The sequence below is a fragment of the Microcaecilia unicolor genome, chromosome 14 (assembly GCF_901765095.1).
Source record: "Microcaecilia unicolor chromosome 14, aMicUni1.1, whole genome shotgun sequence".
Taxonomy (NCBI): Eukaryota; Metazoa; Chordata; class Amphibia; order Gymnophiona; family Siphonopidae; genus Microcaecilia; species Microcaecilia unicolor.
In genome coordinates, this window is record NC_044044.1 from 9,439,881 (window position 1) to 9,466,005 (window position 26,125).

Genomic DNA, 26,125 nt, shown 5'->3' on the forward strand with positions numbered 1-26,125 from the left:
TCTCCGGACGTAGCCAGCTCTGCAGGTGGAAGGTCCAGGGGTGGGGTGGGGAAGCAACACTTGACTCTCGCTCCTCCCTCCCTTCGTGCGGGCACACTAGGCATACCTTTGCTGGCAGCCAATAAATGGACTGCCACCACTCCCAATGTCTTGCTCTGAGCAGCATGCTGGAACTTCTCTCACATGCTCAAGAAGTCCCAGCCTGTTGCCCAGAGCTGGAAACAAGGAGCGGGGAGCAGCAGTAGTCTATTTACTTGGCTGGCAGGGCCCAGCATCTCCTCCAGCAAAGTAAAATATAATTCAGCAGGGGGCCCAAGCTCACATTTCGGACGCCAGTTGTTAAAGTAGCCATGGAGGGCCCTACTTTAACAACCAGCTCCCAAAATTCTTAAAAACTTAACAACCGGCTCTTGCGAGCCTGTGAGAGCCTGCTCCAGCACACCACTGGAGCTTAGAGTTCTAGATGCTTTCAGACCTTGAGCAGGGGTCACAGTAAAGGCTCCATTCTCAAAGTTTCAGGAAAAAACAAACAAACCAACCACAAAACAGATTCAATTCTGTCTCCTCTCCTTTCTTCTCTTCATTGGCTTGCCATTAAATTCCATTCCTGGTTCTACAATTCTGTGTCTTACTCACAAAACACTTCATTCTGGTTCACCTGCTTATTTGTCTTCCCTTGTTATTCCTTATATACCTTCGTGTACCCTCCTTTCTCTAGACTCGATGCGCCTGGTCTTACCTTCACTGAAGCAAGCTCATTATGAAAACTACCATTCTGCTTTCTTTTTTTGGTTCAGAAGCTCTGGCACAACTTGCCTCCTGTCTTGTGGTCTGAACTTTCTTTCTCACGGTTCAAAACGCTGCTTAAAACTCACTTTTGTTTACCCTGGTTTTGGATTTTTCCCTCTTGTAACCTGGTGGTTGCGCTGGCTGACCTGACCAGTGACAGAGTATTCTGTGTTTCATTTTGCTTTTTAATTCATTATGTTATGGTATGTGTGTTCTTGTCAGATTGAGTCTTTCTTATCTGTATTTGGAGTTCCTTTTATCTTTTGATTTTGTAAACCACTGCGATCTTCTGCGTATATTAAGCACCACAATAAACAAAGGAAGAGGATGAAATCATTTTTGTCTTGTTTAAAGGAAGAGGCATCCCACTGGACATGGAGCAGTACAAAACAGACTCTAGCCATTAAACATTTACAAGCTAATGTTACGCCCACAGCTGTCAACTGTTACAGAGATGCTGACCACTACGTACACACTTTGACCCAGATATTTCAACGGCAGGCCTAATTTGCCCACTAGCACTGAATATCCAGCTCTTTGGATGCTGCCTGGTTCAAGTTAGAATAGCATTTTTGCTGTCCTGATTTCATCCAGGCACTTGCCTGGTTAGTGGACTGAAAAATCCCCAGGTCCACCTCAGCAGTAACAGGACAGTGCTATGGTGGTCTTTGCTGATATTCACGTCTTACCTCATTGGGAAAGGAGACTGGTATTTGAAATACTGAATGGGTTTATTATCTCACAGAGAGAGGCCTGTTCGATATATGAAGCCATGTATTTCTCTGCCAGTACGTTTTTCAGCGCTTTTTCAAAGTAGATATACAGCACTGCAAAGAAAGGCTGTTTTCTATTTCAAATCTCAATCCCCATCAAACTTCACTCAATTTCCACTAAAACCATCGGCTCTCCTCTACCCAGACCCTCCACTTCAAAGGATCTATAAACCACACAATGCGAATGGGTGCCAAAGCTAAAAGTTGAGATATTAAAAGCAAACGTCCGCTCCTCTCCTCCAACAATAAAATATATATCATTCACAAACTCCCTCTTTTTTCTTACAAACTAATTCCCACTCTCCCCCCTCCCAAGCTTATAATCCACCAATCCCCAAATACAAACTGTAATTGCTAAAGTTTGAGTCCATGACCAACATCCTAGCAAGAGATCACAAGTTCTTCCATTCATGAGTCAGATTAGTTAAAACATCAGCAGCTTTTTGCACAGAACAGAAAGGTCCAGTGGTTTGCCAGCAATTTTCCCATCCACCAAAAGTTAGAACTATTCAGTTTGACACCGATCATCTAATCAGCCCTTCGTTTTCACTCAGTATTGAAAGCACTCGCTAATTATGCAATTGTAAACATCATTTTCAGGATGTGCACCTGACAATAGCCTTTTGTGCTTGAAAATACACCATCAGTTTTCCCAAAGTGTACCGGAGAAGATCAGTGACAAAGCCAAGGGATTCTGCTCGCTCTTTCATTAAGAACCGACTTCTAGAACCTCAGGAACAGAAAGGACACTTGAACGGAAGCCCTTTGCTTTCCTGCTCAAAACAGTTTTGCTGGTGGTGAGGGAGGCTGAGAGACAAAATAGCACAGCAAAGGGAGGGGGACTTCAGCCCTTCTCTCGGGTTCTTTGGGCCTATGAATTACTGGATCCAGGACCATCATCCTCTGACTGTTTCAGTCGCTTTTTGGCACGGATTTCGTTCATAGCTTCTTCAATGGAGCGCGTGTCCCGCTTGTTTGCGACAGGAACTGCATGAGGAAAGACAGGGGAAATAAAACCATTCAGTTAAGGAACTGAAAGATTCTTTGTACAAGAGTTAAAGGTTGTAATTGGTTTTGTGAGTAATAATTCCAACTGGCCACAGCTAAAAGGGGCAGAATATATTCTTTTTCCAAAGCAGATAACAAAATGCTTGAGCTCATCCTAGAGGCAATAAATAGACCATCCCTATGCCTATTTCCTGGCATCCCTAGCCCCAGAGTTAAAAGGATTGGGGTCTCCGTGTCAGTGACCCGAGCCATCCCAGTCCTATAAATTAGGTCGAGTATGGGGGGGGCAGAGGCCACAGATGAAGGGCTTACCACAGCCGTAAGCCTTGTTTGCCTCCAGTGTATGAGCTGCATCCTTAGCTGCGACCTTGCCAATGAGGTGACTGTATTTGTCCTTGTAGTTGGTGTTGGGATTGACTTTCATGGGACCTTTTAAGGCTTCTTCCTCAGCCTCCTTCTGGGCCAACTCCTACTCCGTGATAACAAAAAAAATACAATCAGTATGCATTACTGACAGAGGATTATCTATATACAAAGCCTCAAACCAATATACGTATTGCGAACCGCCTAGATCCTCTTATGTTGCAATTCGCAATATAGCAAGTTTTTTATTAAACGTAAACAACATTTATTCTGTATGTTAAACATTAACCAATAAGGCGTGGAAAATTCTTTTTTTAGATAACTGTTTACACAATACACTTTTTCCCACTAGACTGAAAATGATATGAATGGTGTTGCTTGTATCTTTTTTTTTTTTTAGGTTTAAATATTTTATGTGTCAACATTTTTATTGATGATTCCACCTGGTAACACATCCATTAGAGTACATACACAACAAATTGTAAAGCTATCGTTCTTATGTACATTAATCTTAAGTTGCTATCATCAGTTTTTGTTTTATAACAGTACCCTCTCTTATCCCCCTCCCCCCTTACTACCTTCACTTTTGCCATGCACACTGAAAGAAATAGTCAGCATGTTACATTAAACTGAAACCGTAATTCCAATAGTAACACCTTACATTATTCCGTGATTGAACCCCTTATTACTATTACTAGCCGTTGAGCCCGTAAAAACGGGCTGGTATTGAGGTTTTCCTCCCCCGCGGTCACCACCGCTCCCCTCCCCCCCGCGAAGTCGTCGCCGCCGCCACCCCTCCACCTGGCCCGGGCCCTCTCTTCACTTCTGAACTTACAGATCCATTCGCCGAACGCAGCAACGCACATCAGCTGAGCTGCCCCTTCCTTCTCTGCCTGTGTGTGTCCCGCCCTCGCTGACGTTACGTCACAGGAGGGCGGGGCCACAGGCAAAGAAGGAAGGGCTCACTGCAGCTCAGCTGATGTGCGTTGCTGCGTTCGGCGAATGGATGTGTAAGTTCAGAAGGGAAGAGAGGGCCCGGGCCGGGTGGAGGGGTGGCGGCGGCGACTCCTAGTGGGGAGGGGAGCGGCAGCAACCTCGGCGGCGCAGTTTCCCTCTCTGTCCCGCCACCCCCCCCCCCCCCGTCATCACGTATTGACGCGGGGGCGGGACAGAGAGGGAAGTCTCTACTGCGCATTTGCGAGTGAGTACGGTCACTCGCCGTTTATATGTTTGATTCCCCCCTCCCCTCCCCGTCTTTTTAAATACTCCATGCTCATTCGTAATCCTTTCATGGTCTAGTCAAAGCCATCCTCTTCATTTTCCTATATTTAATGTGTTGGTAAAGGTTCACTGCCTTACTGGTGCTGGTGTTGCTTGTATCTTTAACAATCCACCTTCTTAAAAAGGAGGAAAAAGAGCCTCACCGAGCTCCTAGACCAAAATAGCGTCTATTGGAGCTTGAGCGGATGCAATGCTATCCTCTGTTCATCATAGGCTCAGAAAAAACCTCCTAAAAATTAGTTTAGTTTTGCACCTCAAACCAGCGAAATTTATTGAAAGAACACTTTATCTTTCACGCTGAAAATGAGATCTACTACTACTACTACTACTTAACATTTCTAAAGCGCTACTAGGGTTACGCAGCGCTGTACAATTTAACATAGAAGGACAGTCCCTGCTCAAAGGAGCTTACAATCTAAAGGACAAATGTACAGTCTGTCAAATTGGGGCAGTCTAGATTTCCTGTAAGGTATAAAGGTTAGGTGCCGAAAGCAACATTGAAGAGGTGGGCTTTGAGCAAAGATTTGAAGATGGGTAGGGAGGGGGCTTGGCGTAAGGGCTCAGGAAGTTGATTCCAAGCATAGGGTGAGGCGAGGCAGAATGAGCGGTGGTGGAGAAGGGTACTGAGAGGAGGGATTTGTCCTGTGAGCGGAGGTTACAGGCGGGAACGTAAGGGGAAATGAGGGTAGAGAGGTAATGAGGGGCTGCAGACTGAGTGCATTTGTAGGTAAGAAGGAGAAGCTTGAACTGTATGCGGTATCTGATTGGAAGCCAGTGAAGTGACCTGAGAAGAGGGGTGATATGAGTATATCGGTTCAGGCGGAATATAAGACGTGCAGCAGAGTTCTGAACAGATTGAAGGGGGGATAGATGGCTAAGTGGGAGGCCAGTAAGGAGTAGGTTGCAGTAGTCAAGGCGAGAGGTAATGAGAGATCTTGTCCCTCTTCTGCCACACCAAGCCAACGGTGGCCAGCGTTTCGAAAAAAACTGCTTCAGGGTCTTGGTGGCGCAAGACTGGGACAATCCATCACAAAGTTGTGGTGCTCACATCATTACAAACATTGGGCTGACAACTGGGGATACTCGGTTCAAATCCTGCTGCTGCTCCTTGTGAGCTTGGGCAAGCCACTTTCAAAAAGTGCAAAGACCAGGGGACACTCGATGAAATTACATGGAAATACTTTTAAAAACAAACAGGAGGAAATATTTTTTTCACGCAAAGAATAGTTAAGCTCCGGAACTCGCTGCTGGAGGATGTGGTAATGGCGGTTAACACATCTGGGTTTAAAAAAGGTTTGAAAAAGTTCCTGGAGGAAAAGTCCATAGTCCGCTATAGAGACAGACATGGGGGAAGCCACTGCTTGCCCTGGGATTGGTAGCATGGAATGTTGCTGCTATTTGGGTTTCTGCCAGGTATGTGTGACCTGGACTGAATTTAAACTCTGCACCTTAGCTTTTCAGATTTTTGTAAGGTAGTGCTCCATTTTGAACAAGATCGAAATTCAATCTTGAAATTATTCTTCAAAAACTCTACAAAGCCTTTCTTGGGAGATAGAATTTGGATCTATCCAGATGTGGTGAAGACCACACAGGACAGACAAAAGGCATTCTTGACTCTTAGAGAAGAGACTCCTTCATTAGAGGCTAGTTTTACTCTTTCCTATCCTTGTAAATGCTTAGTAAAGTATTTAGATAAAAAATATATTTTCTTTGAACCTGAGCAACTGAAAGAATTCTTGGAAATTAAAAAAAGTTACCAGATAGAGTCTGAATAGTAAGAAATCTGATTAAGGCTTAATTAGATGGATCTTAAATCCAGGCCATCTTTGTTTCATTTCTTTCTTGTTCTTCTTAAGAATTATTTACCACCAAATTTTCTTAACGCCCTCACTAAGTTTGATTAGGTGGTCTAAGAAAGAGTTAATTTTTTTTTTTTGTTACATTTGTACCCCACGCTTTCCCACTCATGGCAGGCTCAATGCGGCATACATGGGGCAATGGAGGGTTAAGTGACTTGCCCAGAGTCACAAGGAGCTGCCTGTGCCTGAAGTGGGAATGGAACTCAGTTCCCCAGGACCAAAGTTCACCACCCTAACCACTAGGCCACTCCTCCACTGTTGCTACTATTGGAGATTCTACATATTGGAGTCGGCCCTTGCAGATCACCAATGTGGCCGCGCAGGCTTCTGCTTCTGTGAGTCTGACGTCCTGCAGGACGTCAGACTCACAGAAACAGAAGCCTGCGCAGCCTTCTACATGGAATGTTGCTAGTGGAATAGCAACATTCCATGTAGAATCTCCAATAGTAGCAACATTCCATGTAGAATCTCCAATAGTATCTATTTTATTTTTGTTACATTTGTACCCTGCGCTTTCCCACTCACGGCAGGCTCAATGCGGCTTACATGGGGCAATGGAGGGTTAAGTGACTTGCCCAGAGTCACAAGGATCTGCCTGTGCCTGAAGTGGGAATCGAACTCAGTTCCTCAGGACCAAAGTCCACCACCCTAACCACTAGGCCACTCCTCCACTTGAGGTTCTACATGGAATGTTGCTACTATTGGAGATTCTACATATTGGAGTCGGCCCTTGCAGATCACCAATGTGGCCGCGCAGGCTTCTGCTTCTGTGAGTCTGACGTCCAGCACGTACGTGCAGGACGTCAGACTCACAGAAACAGAAGCCTGCGCAGCCTTCTACATGGAATGTTGCTACTGGAATAGCAACATTCCATGTAGAATCTCCAATAGTAGCAACATTCCATGTAGAATCTCCAATAGTATCTATTTTATTTTTGTTACATTTGTACCCTGCACTTTCCCACTCATGGCAGGCTCAATGCGGCTTACATGGGGCAATGGAGGGTTAAGTGACTTGCCCAGAGTCACAAGGAGCTGCCTGTGCCTGAAGTGGGAATCGAACTCAGTTCCTCAGTTCCCCAGGACCAAAGTCCACCACCCTAACCACTATATCGTAAGCCACTTAGACTTTTATTATATAGGTAGCACATCAAATAAACTGAATCTTGAACCTCTGTGTTCTCAGCACTGAGTCACACAATAACATTGGTTGCAGTGATGGCCTATTGGTTGCTTATTCGTTACCCTTCTCCACCTAGAGCCATGAATAGTGCAGGCTGTACATTTTTCAAATAAATACATAAAACCAACAGTCTATTCAGAAAGAGTACCTTCAATTTTCGTTTCTCGCCTGCCTTCTGGGGATCCCACGCCTCTCCCTTGCGATATGCTTCCAGTTCTTCATCTGAGGGAGCAAACTCCTGTCCAAAACAAAATAGGGATCAAAGGGTGACCGTTAACCTTTGTGAAGATGTAAGGGATTGAGAGGGACTCCTGGACAGCCCCAGTACTCCAAGAGATATTCCCACAAGAGATTCAAGAACATCCCCATAAGACTCCCTACATTGGGCCCTGGACAACCCTTACCTTCTTGAAGATCATGACATATCTGCTTTCCTCATCATCCCCAAAAGAGAAAGAAGTCAATCCAGCCACTTCCACCACATCATGCCTGAGACACAAAGAGAACCAGAAATCAGTGCTTAAGGCCACACCAGAACTGGCACAGGCATGGGTTAAACAGATTGTTGTGCATTACTTACACTATTACCAATGGTTCATACTTGCTCATAGCATGCAGATCACCTGTTATACACACTCCATTACAACAGAGAGGACACACATGGTGATGTTCATGATGTGCTCTGCCTGCAGCTAGATCTCAGCTGGCCTCAGTCAGAGGACATCATTTCACCAAGTCTGGTTTGACTTCTAAGAAGAGACATTTTGGCAGGGTATATGACCTTAAGGTGGACAGGCACATGGTCCACTTGGATCTCTTTTACCTGCAGGAAGGGATCTCACCAGACTGGAACAGCTGACTTACCCAATCTGGGTCAAAGAAACACATATTAAATGTCCCAGAGGTCACAATTCCTGTTAGACTGTTCAGTGAGAAATTTGGTCTGATAGAGGTCTACAGGACTTCAGGGAAAGCCAGAAAAAGGTGAATTTCCTTTCCTTTAATCGGGTTGTACAGTTCTGAACAAATGGGTTGTTATCCCCTCCTACCAGCAGATGGAGGTACAGAAACTGATCTTTTCCAGTGAACTCACCAGTATAATCTGCTGGTGCTCAGTGAAAACCTCAGTATGCATCTGCCAAAGTAAAAGGTCCCTTTGTAACACACACCCCTGCCCATCAACTACTGTATCAACAAGCGAGCATAACACCACAGAGTAGTACTTACCACCCTGGCATACTTCCAGAACAAACAGGTTTGTTTGTTTAACTGAAAAGGAAAGCGCAGAATACCCCATGAGCCTTGGGCCTTAGTCTTTTGAGGGTGGATCTCAGAACGGTACAGCCTGACTAAAGGAAAGGAAATTATCGGGTAAGACATAATTTCAGCTTCCTAGTCATCTAGGCTGTGGTGTTCTGAACAAGTGGAATGCATCAAAGCAGATCTACTGGGTGGAAAAAGACAAAGTCCCTAATGACAGCTCTGCCAAAGTCCGAGCAGGCACCATTCAGCACATCCAACCTGTAATGCTTCACAAAAGAATGGAGCAATGACCAGATCACCACCCTAGAAATCTCATCTGGGGCCTTCGCCCAGGAGGTAGCTTGTGCCCGAGTGGGCTTTCAAGCCCGGAGGCGCCTGACAATTCCTACAAATGTATGTGGCTTCAATAGCTGTCTTGATCCATCTCGCAATAGAGGCCTTAAATGCTGCTTAGGCCTTTTGAAGGCCATGGAAAAGGACAAAGAGGTGATCAGAAAAAAATAATTAGTCTCCTTCAGGTAGCGTAGCAGCATCTGCTGAATGTTTAGCTTGTATAACCTCTGGTCTGCAGGATCAGAGCTGTCCACTACAAAGGAGGGCAAACAGACCTCCTGGTTCACATGGAACGTAGAAACCAGCTTGGGAAGAACAGAAGGAACCATGAAAAGGGAAACCAAATCTTAAGAAAAGGAAAGATACAAGTCCTGGCAAGACAAAGCCTATAACTCTGAGACCCTCTGAGCCGATTGCAACAAGAAAGACTATCTTTGAGCATCAGGTCCTTGATGGAGGCCAACCTCAAAAGATTCAAGAGTCGTCCCAGAGAGCACCCAGAGAACTAAAGTCAGGTCCCAGGAAGGAAAGGAAGGATGCACAAACACTGAACTATCTCCCCATGCAGTGCCAGGGAGAGGTCCTGTACTTACTCTGAAAGCTGGAAAGGGCTGCTACCTGGACCTTCAAGGAGCAAAAAACCCAGGATATCGGGGATCTGAGCCCACCAAGGGGACAGCAACTGCCCAGCACACCAGCCCTCGAAAACCTTCCAAACCCCCACTTAAGCCGGGGATATGGAAGACTTCCAAGATCTGAACAAGATAGAAACCAAGGAGCTTTAACAGACAGGAGATGGCATCACATGATAAGGCTGAAGCTGTAACCGCTATCATAATACACTCAAACCAAAGCAAACTATCAGTCCACATATAGGCAGTCCTTATTTCTAGTAAGTGTTTGCTATTGTTTTGGGTGACTCAAAATGGTAGCAAGCTCCACCTACTGGCTTCAGGCCAGATAATGGGCCAAGTATGCTCCCACTGTCTCCTGTCAATTAAACCTCCTTGGCCAGACCGTAAGCCAAAAGGGATCTGGATGCTCCATTTCTATCAGACCTTATGGGAGAAGATCCTGTCTCCTAGGCAACGGGAGCAGTTTCGCCACCAACAACCACACCAGATCTGCATACCATGGATGATAGAGCCAATCTGGAGCCACCAGGAGGACAAGATGAGGATGCCATACAATCCTGCGCAATAGCCGGCCTGTCGAGGCTACATAGAAAAGATGTACAGGGGCTCCTCCTTTGGCCACGACTGTACCAGGGCATGTATCCCCTAAGAGGCTGACTCCCTCCAGCAGCTAAAGAAATAGTGAATGTAGTCAACAGGTTGAACACCAGAGGACCCCATTGGTCCTGAATGAGCTGAAAGGCCTGTGCCCCCAGCTCCCATTCTCCTGATCCAGCAGAGAATGGCTAATAAAATCCACCTGGACATTGTCTTTGCCCGCATTATGGACAGACAAGAAAGCCTGCATGTACCTCTCTGCCCACTGACGGAGGGACACAACTTCCAATACCACTGCATGACCCCTGTTGCTCCCCTGTTTGTTGGTTATCACTGTGGCATTGTCCGTCATCACTCGGACCATCTTCCCGTGAAGGAAAAGCAGAAACTCTGCCAAGGCCAGGTGCCCTGCCAAAGTTTCCAGATGATCGATGGACCAAGACACTTCCTGCAGAGACTACATTCTCTGTGCCACTCAGCCCAGACAATGTGCTTCCCATTGGTGGTGACTGCCACCCACTCTGGGGAGTCCAGCAAAACCTCCCGCAGGAGATGAGCAGGGCTGTTCCACCAATCCAGACCGACTCTCGCTTTGGCAGGGAGTGGCAACAAGCACTCAAAATCCTAAGAGACCAGCGCCCAGAGGGAGAAGAGGACCGACTGCATAAGCTGCATATACACTCTCACCCAAGGCACACCGCTAATATTGCTGCCATAAAACTCAAGAGCTGCAGGTGTTCCCACATCATGGGAACCATCAGCTTGCACAGTCCCCTGAGCTGTGTTAAAATGGACCTGGGAAGGGAGAAGGTGATTCTTGACCAATTCACCACCCATCTCAGACCCTCCAGGAGGAAAATGACCAGAGAAGTGCCCAACCTGGCCAAAATCAGCCAAATCGTCCAAGCAGAGATGAACCCAGCTGCCTTGGTGATGCAGATACGCTGATAACACCATATTCACCTTGGAAAAGGTATGGGGAGCAATGGCCAGCCCAAAGGGCACAGCCCAAAACTGAAAGTGGTGCCCAAGCACATAAAAGCAGAGGTACCACTTGTGTAATCCATGATGGGAATGTGCAGATAGGCCTCCGTGAGGTCCAAGGATATCAAGAACTCACCTGGATGAACCGTGCCAATCACAGACCGAAGAGTTTCCATCAGAATATGCTGCATGCAAAGGCAAGCATGTGCTCCCTTCAGATTCAGGATGAGCAGAAAAGATCTGCCCTTCTTTTGGATCATGAAATAAATGGAATACCATCCCAGACCCTGTCTGCTAAAGGGACAGGTTCTACCACTCCCAGATCAATCAGATGCAGCAAGGTCAGAGTGACAGCCTGCTGCTTTAGCTCTAAGCCATGTGGGGACACCAAAATGGCATCAGGAATGGCGCAGGTAAACTCCAGGGAGTAACCCTTTGACCATCTCCAGAACCCACTGATCTGAGGTAAAGCAATGTGGTCCATTCATAGCGGAAAAGAGATACCCTCCCCCACTGTAACCACAGAGGGTCCTGCGTGCCCTCATTTGGCATGCCTGGCCACTCTGGCCCTGCCAGAGGAACCTGAGTTTCCAGATCTTTTGGGGCCACAAAAGGGGCCTGAGCTTAGAGTCTACTTGAGTCTGAGGCCCAAGCTGCCGAGTGCCTAGCTGGCCAAAAATGGCTCCCTCCCCTGGAGCGGCCCCTAGAGGCCCGGGACCACTGAGACCTCTTCTGCCTCAACTAAGGGAGAGGGAGAGGCCGAGCCTCCCCCATATCCTTCACCAACTTTTCTAGGTCCTCCCCAAACAGCAAGCACTCCCTAAAGGGAAGCTGAAGCTTCTTGGAGGCCGGGCCGCAACCCAATGGTGCTGCCACAGCCAGCACCAACCCACCATGGAGGCGGCCACTGACCAGGAGAAAAGAATATCTAAGTTAAAAAAATTTCCTGGAAGAAAAGTCCATAGTCTGTTATTGACATGGACATAAGGGAAGCCACAGATTGCCATGGAATTGGAAGCATGGACTGTTGCTACTAATTGGGTTTCTGCCAGGTACTTATGACCTGGATTGGCCACTGTTGGGATCCGGATACTGGGCTAGATGGACCATTGGTCTGACCCATTACGGCTATTATGTTCTTAAATCGTAAAGAAGGCCCACCACGAAGGCTGCACCAGATTCCAGCCGAGATACTTCAGGAGACTGGCAGCTGCTGCAGCCAACACAGCATAGCCCTTGCTACATAACTGCTACAAATGGGCCGACAGGCGCATTCAACTTTGGTGTATGTCCAGTACCGCTCCATCTCCTCAGGGGCAAATGTGTAGTATTTAAACATCCCAAGGGGATCCATGATCTCATCAATATGATGAGAAGGTTCCTCCTGATGGAATAGCCAGACCACATGGGACCATTCCTCTTCCTCCTCCTGAAGAGGCATCTCCAGCTCACAATCTGACTCAGGCCACACTACTGGCTGAGGGACCAGCTTCTGCCTGCAGGGCTTGTTTAACCATCTGGAGCCAAAAAGAGCCAGAGGGCCCTATCGAGATCCCCCCTACAGGTGGATCAGGGGTGGGTAAAAAAGAGACGGGATTGGGGGGCCGATTCGGGTATAATGTCGGTAAGTATTTTTTCACCAAGAGGGTGGTAGATTCCTGGAATGCCCTCCAGCGGGAGGTGGTGGAGATGAAAACAGTAACTAAATTCAAAAATGCATGGGATAAAACACAAAGGAATCCTGTTTAGAAGGAATAGATCCAAAGAAGCTTAACGGAGATTAGGTGGCAACACCAGTAATTGGGAAGCAAAGCCAGTACTGGGCAGATTTCTACGATCTGTCCCTTAATTGTGGACGGACGGATTTAGGTTCAGAAGTTGAAGAACAAGGCCAGTGCTGGGCAGACTTCTATGATCTGTGACCTGATCGTGGCTGAATACATTTGGATGGGCTGGAGTGGAGCTTTTCAGGGGCTTCGATGACAACTTCAGAAGTTTTTAGAACAAGCACAGTGCTTGGCAGACTTCTATGGTCTATGCCCCGAAAATGGCAAGGACAAATCAAGAACAGGTATACATATGAAGTATCATATCATACTTCTTGATTCAAAATGCCCACTTCTCCTACTGAAAGCAGGGAGGTTGACAAGCGGCCCTGGAAGCCCCCAACCCAGCTCGTTTCTGGTCTGAAATAGCCTGTCGCAGGAGGGGCAGACAGAGCCAGCAGCTGTGCTAAGAAGTCAGATCTTTTAGACTGTACAGTATGCCAGGAGGTATGCCCAGCCATGTGGCCGGTGTGTCAGATCTGCCTTTACTCTCAGGCAGACTTCGGCATCTCCACCATCCCCCCCCCCCCCCCCCCCTACTCACTGGGGTGTGTGCGAAGCTTCCCCCATCCTCCTCACCAAAGGTTGCAAAGCAGATTTTTTTTAAACTCAATTGGCTTTATTCCTCCAACAAGAGAATAAAGCTAAACCAAGCAAGCTGAATAGGATTTTTTTTTTTAATTAAGCCTGGGAGCTGCAAGGGGGAAAAACACCCAAACAGGGTGTACGAGCAAAGAAGGGAGGGGGATGGGGACCTGCACCACTCAGGCAAGGTCCCACAGGACAATGTTTCACCCAGTGGACAGTACAAAGCACAACTTTGGGGCAGCGGAACCAAGCTCCATACTCGACCAAGTTCGGGCTGACACCGGGATTCCTGGGTGTGGCCAATAGGTCCAACCTTGCTGTGTGGCCTTGGCCTGCAGAGTGGAGAGCTAGGCCAGGGACCGGGAGCACCAGCCTGAACAACCTACCATCTGCTAGAGGTTCAGAATATACTGAGGTTTTCCGCCGAGCACCAGCAGGTTCACTGGAAAGGATCAGTTTCTCTACTTCCATCTGCTGATAGGAGGGGATTAACAACCCACTTGTTCAGAATGGTATGGCCCAGATGACTAGGAAAAAGCTGTTTTTACTTCCACTGCACCTACCCTTAATACGTAATAATTGGTAGTAATAATGAAACAGTGATGGAATAGTCACATAGCAAGCAGCCTGAACCAACTGTTTATTTTCCACTGAACCAACAGTTATTTTCCACTGAACATAATTAACTTTGTATGAACTCGACAGCTAATAGTATGCTGAACTGGCCAATGCTGGATCAAAGGCCACGGTTTCCAGAGACTGGAGCACACAATATCTTAGGTTGAAACAAGATTTTATTGAAAATCAAAAGTGACTCAGCACAATCTTACAATCCCAGCATTCAGTATTGCTACACGAACAATGGTCTTTCTAAAGACCCTAATTGTTTTTATTAGGTTTTTATGATTCCTATTGTTAGGCGTTTTGATTCTTTTTAAACACAGACTCCTGATGCAGGCCATTTGGCTGAAACACAACATTGTGTTGAGTCGCTTTTGATTTTCAATAAAAATCTTGTTTCAACCTAAGATATTGTGTGCTCCAGTCTCTGGAAACCGTGGTCTTTGTTCCCACTTTTCTTTCTCCTTGAGATACTTTGTAGGATCTTTTGAGTTCTCCACTCACGTGGATTCTCTTTGAACTGGACAATGTTGCCACATTCAGACTGACTCTGGATAGAACTTCTGCATGAAGGAAGCCCTTCCCTCATTATTCAATATCTCTATGTGAAATAGTAGTAATAAAAAAGGCAAGTGCATTTTTATAATATATCACTGCATTCCACAAAATAAAAGGAGCAAGCTCCCACATGCCATCCTTTTCTTTTGACGTAGGCACGGAAAAAAAAAAGATGTTACATGCTCCCAGGTCTCAACCTAATAATTTATTTTTTAAATTATAGTTATAAATAGTAAGTCTGATTGTTATGTACCTGATACTCATAACATGGCGTCTGTTTTGGTGGACCTTTACTAGGTGAAAATATCTCTACACAAATACAAGGAGTCTCTATAACCAGCCCCTCCAAATGACACAATGATTTACAATTTAGAACTAATTACTACTCTAACCGATGAAACCAATACTTCCTCTTTGTACATCCGTACAACCTCCTTGTACATCTGAATGCTGCACAAGCCGGCATGCATGCTTGAAAATATAAGTGAGATCAAATAAAAATGCTACCAAAAATAAAGAACGACAACATGGATACAGCAGCTCATAGGTGTACTTGCTTTGTTTTGTGTGAACAGGGATGATGGCTGCACGGATGGAAGGAAGATCAACCTCATGGTCTTCAGCTGTCATTCCATCTCCTGTTCTTCTAACCTCCTTGGTCAGCTCTCTCCTACTCACTCCCTTCCGGTTCCCTGCACAGCACCACTGCTCTTCTTCAATTTTCTGGGCCAAAGGTAGCGTCAGTAAGGTAAGCTGTCTTCGGCAGCCCTGGAAGCTCTCCCTCTGCTGCAGCACCCAGCCTATACACGACAGGAAACTGTAGCAGAGGGAAAGTTTCCAGGCTACGGTGCAGGAGGGCAGACAGGAGTGCCCAAAACAAGGGCACTTGACTGGCCACCACGGTTCAGGGGCCTGGGCTTGACCTGTAGCCATGCCACTGCCACACCAGTAGATCAGGTGTCCGTGACCACGCGTGTGTACATAAACTGAAAATAATTTTAAAAAATGGACGGATGCCTGACAGTGCCCTCAAAAAGAGGACATGTCCAGGGAAACCTGGTCATATGGTAACCCTAGTCCCATTCAGATAAAAACAGATTTTTAATATTTCTGGGAGCTGGAAAGTAGGAGGTCCTCTGAAAAGCATATAACTCACAAAATGCTTCTTTCAATCTTCCCCATTGGCTGAAATTTCTTCTTTGTTTGCTCACTGTCCTGGATGAAATCACACACTTCTTTCTCCATCTGAAACAGAATTGGCAGAGAAAGGAGACAAACATAATTTAGGATCTTGAAGTATTCTACAGGTGAATATCTTTATATTGTGAATCTATGACTCCTCCTAAGGTTCTTCAGAACATGATACAGGTTGCTAACATGTACTCAACCATAAATGGATCCTAAAGGTAGTCCCTTACCAATGATGTGCGTCTTTACAGACACAAAACACTAATAATAGCAAGAGGTAGTGTATTCTAGACATTACCCAGTAGGAGGTGTCCAAGACTGAGTGGTTTCAATACAGTGGAAGAGCCCAGAATTATCTTTATTCAAGGAAGGAATCCAGGGCTCATGGTGACTGCTGAGTCGTCTAGGAAGAGTGTATGCTTGAATTAATCCCCTATTAGGCTGGGATTGCTAAAACAGTAAGTCCCTATAGAGAGTCACTGGGGGGAGTGACTGGAAGGTCCCCGGATGGGCGTTACACCTGGAATTTCCACGAGGAGCTCTGAAGGAGCAGTCAAGTAATGATTCCTATAGAAAAAGAATATTCTCCATGTTCTTTGTACTGGTGCAGTCTTCACACCAGTTTAAGACGTATGGAAGTTACACTCTCTGGAGCCTAGAGTGCTCCTGAGTATATGTCCTACATTCAGAGGCTCTGAACCCAAAGAGAACGTGGTAGTAGGCATTTTTAAAAAGAATGTTTGCAGAGGATTCTCAGAAGAGGTTCCACAGGAGTAAGAAAGGTCTCATTCTGTAAAAGAAAAATGCTTTGCATGATTAGAAGCAAACATCATCAATTAAAATCAGGTACCAATAAAGAAAGCCCCAAAACACTTGTCGAGGAGTTAAACAGAAACTTGCTCCTGACTGATGACCATTTTGAATTTCATTCTGTTCTGATCAGATGTTACCCAAAGAAGGTGCACATTGTGGGGTCCTTTTACAAAGGTGCGCTGAAAAATGGCCTGTGGTAGTGTAGGCGCGGGTTTTGGGCGTGTGCAGAATCATTTTTTAGCGCACCTGTAAAAAAAGGCCTTTTTTTGCCAAAAATGGAAATGCGGCAAAATCAAAATTGCCGCGTGTCCATTTTGGGTCTGAGACCTTACCACCAGCCATGGACTACTACTACTTATCATTTCTATAGCGCTACTAGATGTACATGAAGACCTAGCGGTAAAGAATTTGGGCGGTAATGACCTACGCGCGTTCGCTACGTGCACCAGAAAATCAAAAATATTTTTCTGACACGCATAGTGGACACGCACCAAAATTGAAATTACTGCAAGGTCCATGCGGTAATCGGGAAGTGCACGCATTGGACCCGCGTTGGCACCTACGCTGCTTAGTAAAAGGGACCCTTTGTCAGTAATCACCATTTCATTACTTTTTGTTCTGAAAAAGTCTCAACCCTGTGCGACTTCTGGGATTGTGCCAGAGGTAACTGACAGGTTCTGAGTCTTAAGGAAAGAACCTGGGAGCCCCGTAAGGTGCATGATGTCCTTTCAGCTCTGAGTTGGGACCATGTGTCTGAGAGAAGAGTGAGTTGGGGGGTTACATATGGCTCACACCAAGAATAGAACTAGAGTTTTATAAAGCGCTGAATTGCCTGGAGCTCCAGGGTTGACTAGAATTCCAGCCACTGCTCCAAGTTCACTCCCTCACCTGTTTCCTAAACTCCACCTTTCGCCTCTTCTCTTGCTCCTGAATCTTCTTCAGTCGGGCTTCTTGCTCTGGAAGGAAAGAGAGAAGGAAGGATTGTGAATAAGCACCTTGCCCCATCATACGCTACATGCCTTGGCTTAGGGGTGAGGTTCATTCCTGTCATGGTAACTAGGAGAAACTGCGTCCGGAGAAGCTGCCTTGGTTTGTGATGAGAAACAGCATAACCACCACTCATTGAGCTCCCTACTCTTCCAACAAATCCATCTCAAAGAGTGCAGCCTGACACACGAATTCCCTTGCTATATCTCCCCATTTTACAGTTATTATAAAATAACAGTTCCAAGGCAACAATTATCTACTATTACTAAACATTTCTATAGTGCTACTAGACATATGCAGTGCACATTATAAGCAGGTACTTTCTCTGTCCCTAGAGGGCTCACAATCTAAGTTTTTGTACCTGGGGCAATGGAGGGTTAAGTGACTTGCCCAAGGTCGTCAACATAGACTGTGCACAGAAGAGCTGCATTGGCTTATGTATATTTTTTTTGTAGTGGCAGATCATAAACAAACAGTACATTTAGGGAACCTCCGAGGATAACTTATATCATAAACAACTTAGAAATAATCCTCTCCAAATGAGTACACAATTTTTCAATTTTTAACTTTTTATCACTTTCTATATCGATTTTTCTAAAAAACAGGAGGACAAGCCTCAACAGACTGCTCCTTAGCTTCAGAGCTAATCAATTCTAGGAGTTCTCACTGTCATCATTGGCTAAAAAACCTCCAAACATTTTTTGTTATTATAATCCAAACCAACTCTTTTACTTCGATTTTAGAGATGAAGTGAATCCTCGTATCACAATTCCATGGCCGACACTGGCCAAAGGTCAGGGTCCGTGGAACACAAGCTGTAAAACGTATAATCAAAAGGGGCCCAGATCATCACTTCGCCAGTAAGATTTCCACAGTCAACTTACTCATATACCTCACTGCACTCTGGCTGTTGATATCGGCTTTTCACAATATCAAAAATGGCGCTCAAATAAATCGGCTGACGTCAGATGCCTTTAGTGCCGAGCCTCCAATCACAACAGGCTCATTAAACTCGGCTCTTCACAATAACAACAAATGGCACCCAGATATGTCAGCTGACACCAGACGCCTTAAATGCCAGGTAACCTATCATAGCAGGCTCTCTGAATAGACTGTTTAATCAAACAGCTCCCCATACACAGCTACATCAGAAAAACCCATAATAAAAATCACACCATTCCATTTTTTAATTTAAACCTTTGGGTTCTACTGTCTTCAAATGAAAAATCCATTTTTGTTCTAATTGTAATAGAAGATGCATTTTATCTCCTCCTCTTTGTAACGATTCCACTCTGGGCACCATTTGTTGTTATTGTGAAGAGCTGAGTTTAATGAGCCTGTTGTGATAGGATGTATGTTGACTGTGGAAATATTACTGGCGAAGTAATGATCTGATTCCTTCTTGTTTATATGTTTTACAGCTTGTGTTCCACGGATATAGTACCTGTGGCTGAACCCATGCTGACTCTGTCCCATTAACCCATGTTTGTGTATGTGTTCTATAATTTTATTCTTTACAATATAGTTTCCACTACTTTCCCCGGCACTTACCGGTCTGTAATTTCCCTGATCACCCCTGGAACCTTTTTTAAAAATCAGCGTTACATTGGCCACCCTCCAATCTTCAGGTACTATGGCCGATTTTAATGACAGGTTACAGATCAGCAATTTCACGTTTGAGTTCTTTCAGTACCCTGGGGTGTATGCCATCTGGTCCAGATGATTTATCACTTTTTGTCAATTTGGCTCAGTACGTCTTCCAGATTCACTGAGATTTCTTTCAGTTCCTCCTCATTGTCACCCTTCCAAACCATTTCTGGTACAGGTAGATCTCTTACATCTGCTTCTGTAAAGACCACAAAGCAAAGAATGCATTCATTCTCTCCGCTATGGCCTTGTCCTCGTCCTCACTGAATGCCTCCTTTGCTGCTTCATGATCTAACAATCCCACGGATTCCCTCACAGGCTTTCTGCTTCTAATGTACCTGAAAAGGTGTTACTATGAGTTTTTGTCTCCACGATGAGTTTTTCTTCATGTTCTCTTTTAGCTTTCTTTATCAGTGTTTTGCATCTAGCTTGACACTGCTTATGTTGCTTATTTTCTTAATTCAAATCCTTTTTCCATTCTTTGAAGGATGCTCTTTTGGCTCTAACAGCCTCTTTCACTTCACCTTTTAACCATGCTGACTGTTCTTTGCTCTTCTTTCCACTGTTGTAGGAGGTGGAAGGCCTCCAATTATTTAATATACAGAATAAATTCCTCATATTTGGACAGGGAGAAATGGAAGTTTTTCTCTTTCCAAAAACAGGGGAAAGCTTGCTGGAATAGCAAGTCACTTCACTCTCTACCTCCCCCCTCTTGCCAAGTCAGGTGATTAAACCTGATTGCCCACAATATCTCTCTCATTGAGCAAGATCAGGCCTCTGGGAATACTACAGACGGAAGTCTTTCCCAGATCTTTTGTGTGGGGCTATTTCAAAGCAAATGAGATTGACTTTATCTTGTAACAGTGAGGGAAATAACACTTGCAGAAGACCAGGTAACACCTTATTTCCTTCTCTGCCTAGAACAATTCAAACACTATCTCCCTGATCCCTGGAGTCAATAGCAATAGTTCTATTGACAAGAGAAACCTAACACCTCTATAGCAACTGGAAGCAGTAAACTTTTGTCTCCTCTTTTAGAATAGGGGAAATACTAATTAAAGGTTTTCTTGTGTGAGAAAGGCTGTAAAAATGAATAGAAGAGGTCCAAAACATTTGGACAACAGACCAAATGCATCTTCAAAAGGAAATATAAACGGATGCTATATATTTCTTTATTGTCAGGAGATCCTGACTGACTGTAAGGTGCTAACTAAGGGGGTGTGACAACCCCTCCCCCTTGTGCTCCCTTTTGTCTTGAAAGGGAAAAGAAACCCTATATAATATTTCTCTGCCAGATAGGAGGTTGGGCAGTGTACATCTCTTTTGGCTCCCAAGCCAGGAAGTTTGAAAGAATGTCCTGCTCCCACTTTCCATTGTAATTTCCATTTCTATATATGTTCTCATTTCTGTCATATTCTAGACTATTTCTATGACTATTTTTATTATTTATCCTAAATCTCTGGATAAAGAATAAACTTGTGTTTTTCCCCCAACGGAAGCTTCTCTTGGCTCTTTTTCTGTGTTTTTGTTTTAAAGGCTTTAATCCACCTGTCAGTTTCTTAAGGTATAGTTGAGAGGGTTTGTCTGCGTAGTACTGCTGGCCTGATTGGACTCCGCTGGCCGCAGGAACAGGTGCAAACACCACCTTTGTTAATACGTGGAATATATTCGGTCTGGGCTTCCATGATGGTATTTTTAAACAACATCCACGCCTGATTTAAAGTCCTAACATTTGCGGCTGACCCTTTCAGCTTCTTTTTAACCATTTTCCTCATCTTGCCATAGTTACCCTTTCGAAAATTGAATGCTGCTACAGTACATTTCTTTAGTGATTTCACTCCAGATATCAGCCCAAATTTGATTATGTTATGGTCACTGTTTCCCAGCGAATCCAACACCATTACCTCTCGTACAATGCCCTGCATTCCACTAAGGACTAGATCTAAATTAGCCCCCCTTCTTGTCGGTTCTTGGACCAGTTGCTCCAAGAAGCAGTCATTTATTACATTCTGTTCTATTGGAATCTTGTATACTACCCATTTTCCAAAAGGATTCATAGCAGTTTACAGTGCAAAGGGCCTCAACAGTAAAGGGATGTTAACATCTCGGAACAACAAACATTAAGATGAACTGAGGATGGCTACATGAGTAAGTAGAGCAATTAACATATCCTATTGATCAAATATGTAGATCTTCAAGGTCTTCCTGAAGAACACAACCAACAAGATCAGCGATCTCACAAATTACAGACCAGTGGCCTCAATACCACTACTGGCCAAAATGATGGAGGAATTGGTAACAAGAACTTATGGAATACCTAACAAAATTCTCAATCCTACATAAATCCCAATCAGGTTTCAGACTACAACACAGCACTGAAATGGTCCTAACTACTCTGATAACGAAGTTCAGAAGCTTAATAAGCCAAGGTCAGAATATACTACTAATGTAATTTGACATGCCAAGCGCGTTCGATCTAGTAGACCACACAACACTGATGACCCTGCGGCACAGTGGCCACATGGTTCAATGGCTTCCTAAAGACTAGATCCTACGTTGTAAAGATGTCCAACCAGCTATCAACATCCTGGATCTCCAAATGTGGGCTACCACAGGGCTCACCAATACTGTTCAATGTATTGATGGCTCCACTCGGGAAAAAAACTAGAGATCATGGGTTTTAACCCATTCATTTATGCAGATGATGTCACCATTTACATACTTTTCAACAACAACATCACAGAAATAATGGACAAAGTCAAAACAGGTCTGGACCTTATGGAAAACTGGGCAGAAACTTTCACACTCAAATTAAGTAAACAGATACAAAACCAAATTCCTGGTACTGTCAAGCCCGCATAATCCCACAGCCCACCAAAATTTCACAATAAACCACCAAACATACCAAACTGAAACACAGTTTAAAATACTGGGAATCATTCTTGACAAATACCTAACACTAGACAGTCAAATATCAGCAGTAACAAATATGGAAACTACAAAGGATCAGAAACTACTTTCCTAGACAATAATTACGGATAATAGTACAATTGACGATACTTTCACAACTAGACTACTGCAATGCAGTACACATAAGTTGCAAGGAAAGCGCAAATAAATCACTGCAAACAGTTCAAAACACAGTGGCAAAGCTAATTTTCAGAAGTTGAAATATGAAAGAGCCACCCTACTACTCGATCTGTTGGGTGTTAAAATATTCACTTAACAAGGATCTGGGGGTTCCTAGCCCATTATAAACCATAAAGCTGTATGTCTCTGTTGATCACCCCACCCCTCACCTATCCACACCCATCCTGTTAGAATATCAATGATATGCTTTGATGTCCCCATGGATACCTCCGACCCACCCCCATCCTCCCACCCTGTCAGACTGTCATAGTAATGCTTGAATGTTTTCACTTATATACACTGTCAGCTAGCACATTTGCTTATTTCCGATCTGACGAAGAAGGGCAACCTTTGAAAGCCAATCAAGAAATGTATTATGTCCAATAAAAAAGGTATCATCTTATTTTCTTTTCCTAATTTCTGTAAACATTTGTTCATCTGTCTATTCGTTCTGTCCTGACGGATGGTAGTACAGCCCTACCAGAATACTCCTTCCTTTCACACATGGAATTTCTATCCACAAGGATTCCACACTGCTGTTTCATGCACATTATTTATTTTGTTTGACTCAATTCTTTCTCATGACTATTTACTGTGTATCCTGAAAATCGAAATGGCTGGAGTGCCTCAATGACCAGATTTGGGAGCCACTGCCATCATTTCTATTCTCTTTTACTGAAACATGGTGTCACTTCTATCCACAAGGACTCCACGCTGCTGTTTCATGCAGAATATTTGTTTTGTTTGACTCGATTCTCTCTCATGAATATTCATTGTGTATCCTGAAAACCTAACTGACTAGGGTGCTTCCTGGACCAGATTTGGGAACCACTACCATCGTTTCTATTCTTTTACTTATCAATAGAAATCCACAAGGATTCCATGCTGCTGTTTCATGTGGAATATTTGACTCAATGCCTTCTGGTGAATATTCATTATGCATCCTGAAATCCTAACTGGCTGGGGTACCTCCTGGACAAGATTTGGGAACCACTGCCATCGTTTCTATTTTCTTTTACTAAAACATGGTGTCACAGACTTGTTTTGGGAGTAACTGACTTAATGATGCATGCAAGAGAGTGCAGGTATGACCAATAAGATGAAAAAGGCGGGAACTTTTTAAGTCTTAGCCATGTGTTCTCAACCTAGTCCTTGCCACAGTTGGGACACATCCAGCCAGACAAGTTTTCAGGAAATTATATAGACATGAGCTAACTTTGCATGCACTACCTCCACTGAACGCTAATGTAAGCTTGCTCATGCCTATGCGGATTTCCTGAAAACCGCACGGATAGATACTGATAGCCCCAACATTAGATTAAGAAGAATCACTGTTTAAAAAAAAGCGGGGTTGCTAACCAATCATCGTCGGGTACTTGCCTCCAATCACGCCTTATAAGAGCAAGAACCGAAACAAGAGAGAATAGTTCTCATCGGACCAATGAGGCAGTGTTAAACAAAAGGAGTTTGACCAATCAGAGTGGACACCAGGAAATTCGGCATAACTAAATTAACGAATAGTTCCAATGACCAACCAAACGGAAAAGAGCGGTATTCTGGCAATGGAGAGAGGACTTCAATACTCTCCAATCACACACATACTTCACTCGCTATAGGTAAGTCACAGGAGGGCGGTAGTCCGTCTAACAAGAACCCAATCAACAACCATTTCAGCTGAGTGGGCGTGACCTAGGGTACTTCTCTTGCACGTAAGAGGTAGGACTCCCCTACCGTACGAGTAAGTGACGCAGCAACTCAGGGGTGGGAGAAGTGGGTGACTACAGGGTATGGGGGGGAGATAATGGGTCACGGTGCTTAGAAAGAACTCACCGCGGGCCCGGCGCCGACTTTCTGAGTCCCCGACCGTCGGGGGCTTCTCCATGGAGTTCAGAATTGAACCGAGAAGGTCGGCCATTTTGGAACGACTGAGAAACTTGCCGCCCTCCCTTAAAGGTGCCTCGCGTCGGCGGCGAAATAAGACCAGCAGCTTCTTAAAGGCGCCTTGCTTAACAAGTGAACCAAGGTTATCTGGCTCTTAAAGGAGAAGGCAGAGGGCGTCGGAGGCTAAATGATAACTCAGTTTGATACGTGTAAAGGGAGGGGAGGGCTGAAGTTGATTATAGGCCAGAGCTAGGAAGGTGAATAAAACCCAAGAGAAAAAAAATGAAATCAGGTGGACAATAAGTATGTTTTCAACGAAATGAATTGACTATACACCGTCTTGGGTTTGAAGAAGCCAACCAGACGATCAATGTGGAATAATGATTCAGATAATAAATAACTGGGGATAATCAGGTTAATACCACGTTTTCTTTGTTTCCTGTTGTTTAATTGATCTCCTTGCCTTGTTTCATGCTCCCTATTTATTTTGTGGTCTGAGAAAGATGATTCCATATCATCAAGCTGATCAATCCATAGACTGGTGGGTTGTGTCCATCTACCAGCAGGTGGAGATAGAGAGCAAACTTTTGCCTCCCTATATGTGGTCATGTGCTGCCGGAAACTCCTCAGTATGTTCTCTATCTCAGCAGGTGGTGGTCACACACAGCAGCAGCTCTGGCTAGGCCTCCAAGCCTAATCCTTAGGTTTTGTTGAGGCCTGGGGTTGAGGGCTCTTTTGAGCAAGTGCAAACCTGGTGGTGCCAGGTCCCTCCTTTTCTCCCCCCTCCCGCTGGCTCCGTTTAAAAAAAAAAAAAAAAATATTTTTAAACGTCTTTAAAGGCGTTTAATTCGACGTTTCTTTAAACGTTCATTGCAGCTACTCACTGGGACACCAGTTCGTTACAGCTCGGAGCGGCAAGCAGGTAATTTTACCTTTTTATAGCGGGCAGGGGGTTCCCCGATTCTTCTCCTCGTGGCAATGGCGTCGGAGGGCGAGGGCGCAAAGGGTCGCTCCCCGGATCGCTGGAGCGCTTCTAGAGGGGATGCGGGGGTTTTACAACCTGATTCGCCCTTGATGGGTGATAGTTTAGTGACCGATGAATGTCCCGGTCGTTCCTCCGGCGTGGCGGTTTTTTCCCGCCATAAACGCCCATCCCCCGCTCCTCGCCTCCGCCATCTTGGCCGTCCACGCGGCTCGGATGGCTTCTTCGGGGCCGCCCTTGAGGTTGGAGACATTAATGCCATGAACGCCCTTAATTTGGGCGACGGCACAAAAGCGGCTAAAGTTAAGCGCCGTTCTTCCCGCGCGGCTCCTTCACGGAGTTTCGCGCCGGACGCCATTTTGGATGCGCAGCATGTCTCTCCCCCGCTATTGCGAGCGCCGGTTGAGAGTGCATCTAGGGCTGTTGCCCAGGCTGCGGAAGTGCACAGTCTGGGGGGTTTCTCCCCCGAGTTTGTTTTGCTGCTGCATCAGGCTTTCCTCATGCAAAACGCTGCCCCTGCTCCCTCTTCTGATAAAGAGGTTGAGGTTCCCAGAGGTAAACGCCCTCGGGTTGATTTCCAGGCCTTGGAGGACTTTTGTCTCCTCCGATGTAGATGAGGGCAGCGTATCTGAGGTCTCCCAACGATCCTTTGCGGATTCCTTGGAGGAGATAGATCCCCGCTCGGCTGGAGCGGATGACCCCTCTGCAGCGCGGCTTTTTAGCCCAGAGGATTTGCCCAACCTGTTGTTACAGGCCATGGACACTTTGAAGATTTCCTCTCCGGAGGACGTCTCTCCCTCAGCCCCTGTTGGCTCTGCCATTATGCTGGGGACGAAG

The 26,125-nt window shown here is 45.2% G+C and overlaps 1 protein-coding gene across 1 annotated transcript; it reads right to left on the reverse strand.

Moving 5' to 3' along the window:
- Nucleotides 1-796: 796 nt before the first annotated feature.
- On the reverse strand, nt 797-24,393 carry SPAG7 (sperm associated antigen 7). The gene is made up of 7 exons (XM_030187030.1): nt 24,256-24,393; nt 17,551-17,618; nt 15,818-15,906; nt 7,661-7,745; nt 7,405-7,494; nt 2,883-3,039; nt 797-2,549 (listed from the first exon to the last, which is right to left on the reverse strand). Exons 1-7 carry the CDS (start codon nt 24,338-24,340, stop codon nt 2,434-2,436), a joined length of 690 nt encoding a protein of 229 aa, XP_030042890.1. The 5' UTR covers nt 24,341-24,393; the 3' UTR covers nt 797-2,433.
- Between the last annotated feature and the right edge of the window lie 1,732 nt (nt 24,394-26,125).

Bases quoted from the DNA above. Each gene is read 5' to 3' on its own strand.
- SPAG7 (XM_030187030.1), bottom strand. From the start codon at position 24,340: ATGGCCGACCTTCTCGGTTCAATTCTGAACTCCATGGAGAAGCCCCCG. The intron at 15,907-17,550 runs GTGAGGGAGTGA...ATTCTGTTTCAG, and splicing joins AGGTGGAGTTTAGGAAACAG to ATGGAGAAAGAAGTGTGTGA. The intron at 2,550-2,882 runs GTAAGCCCTTCA...TTCCTCATGCAG, and splicing joins AAACAAGGCTTACGGCTGTG to TTCCTGTCGCAAACAAGCGG.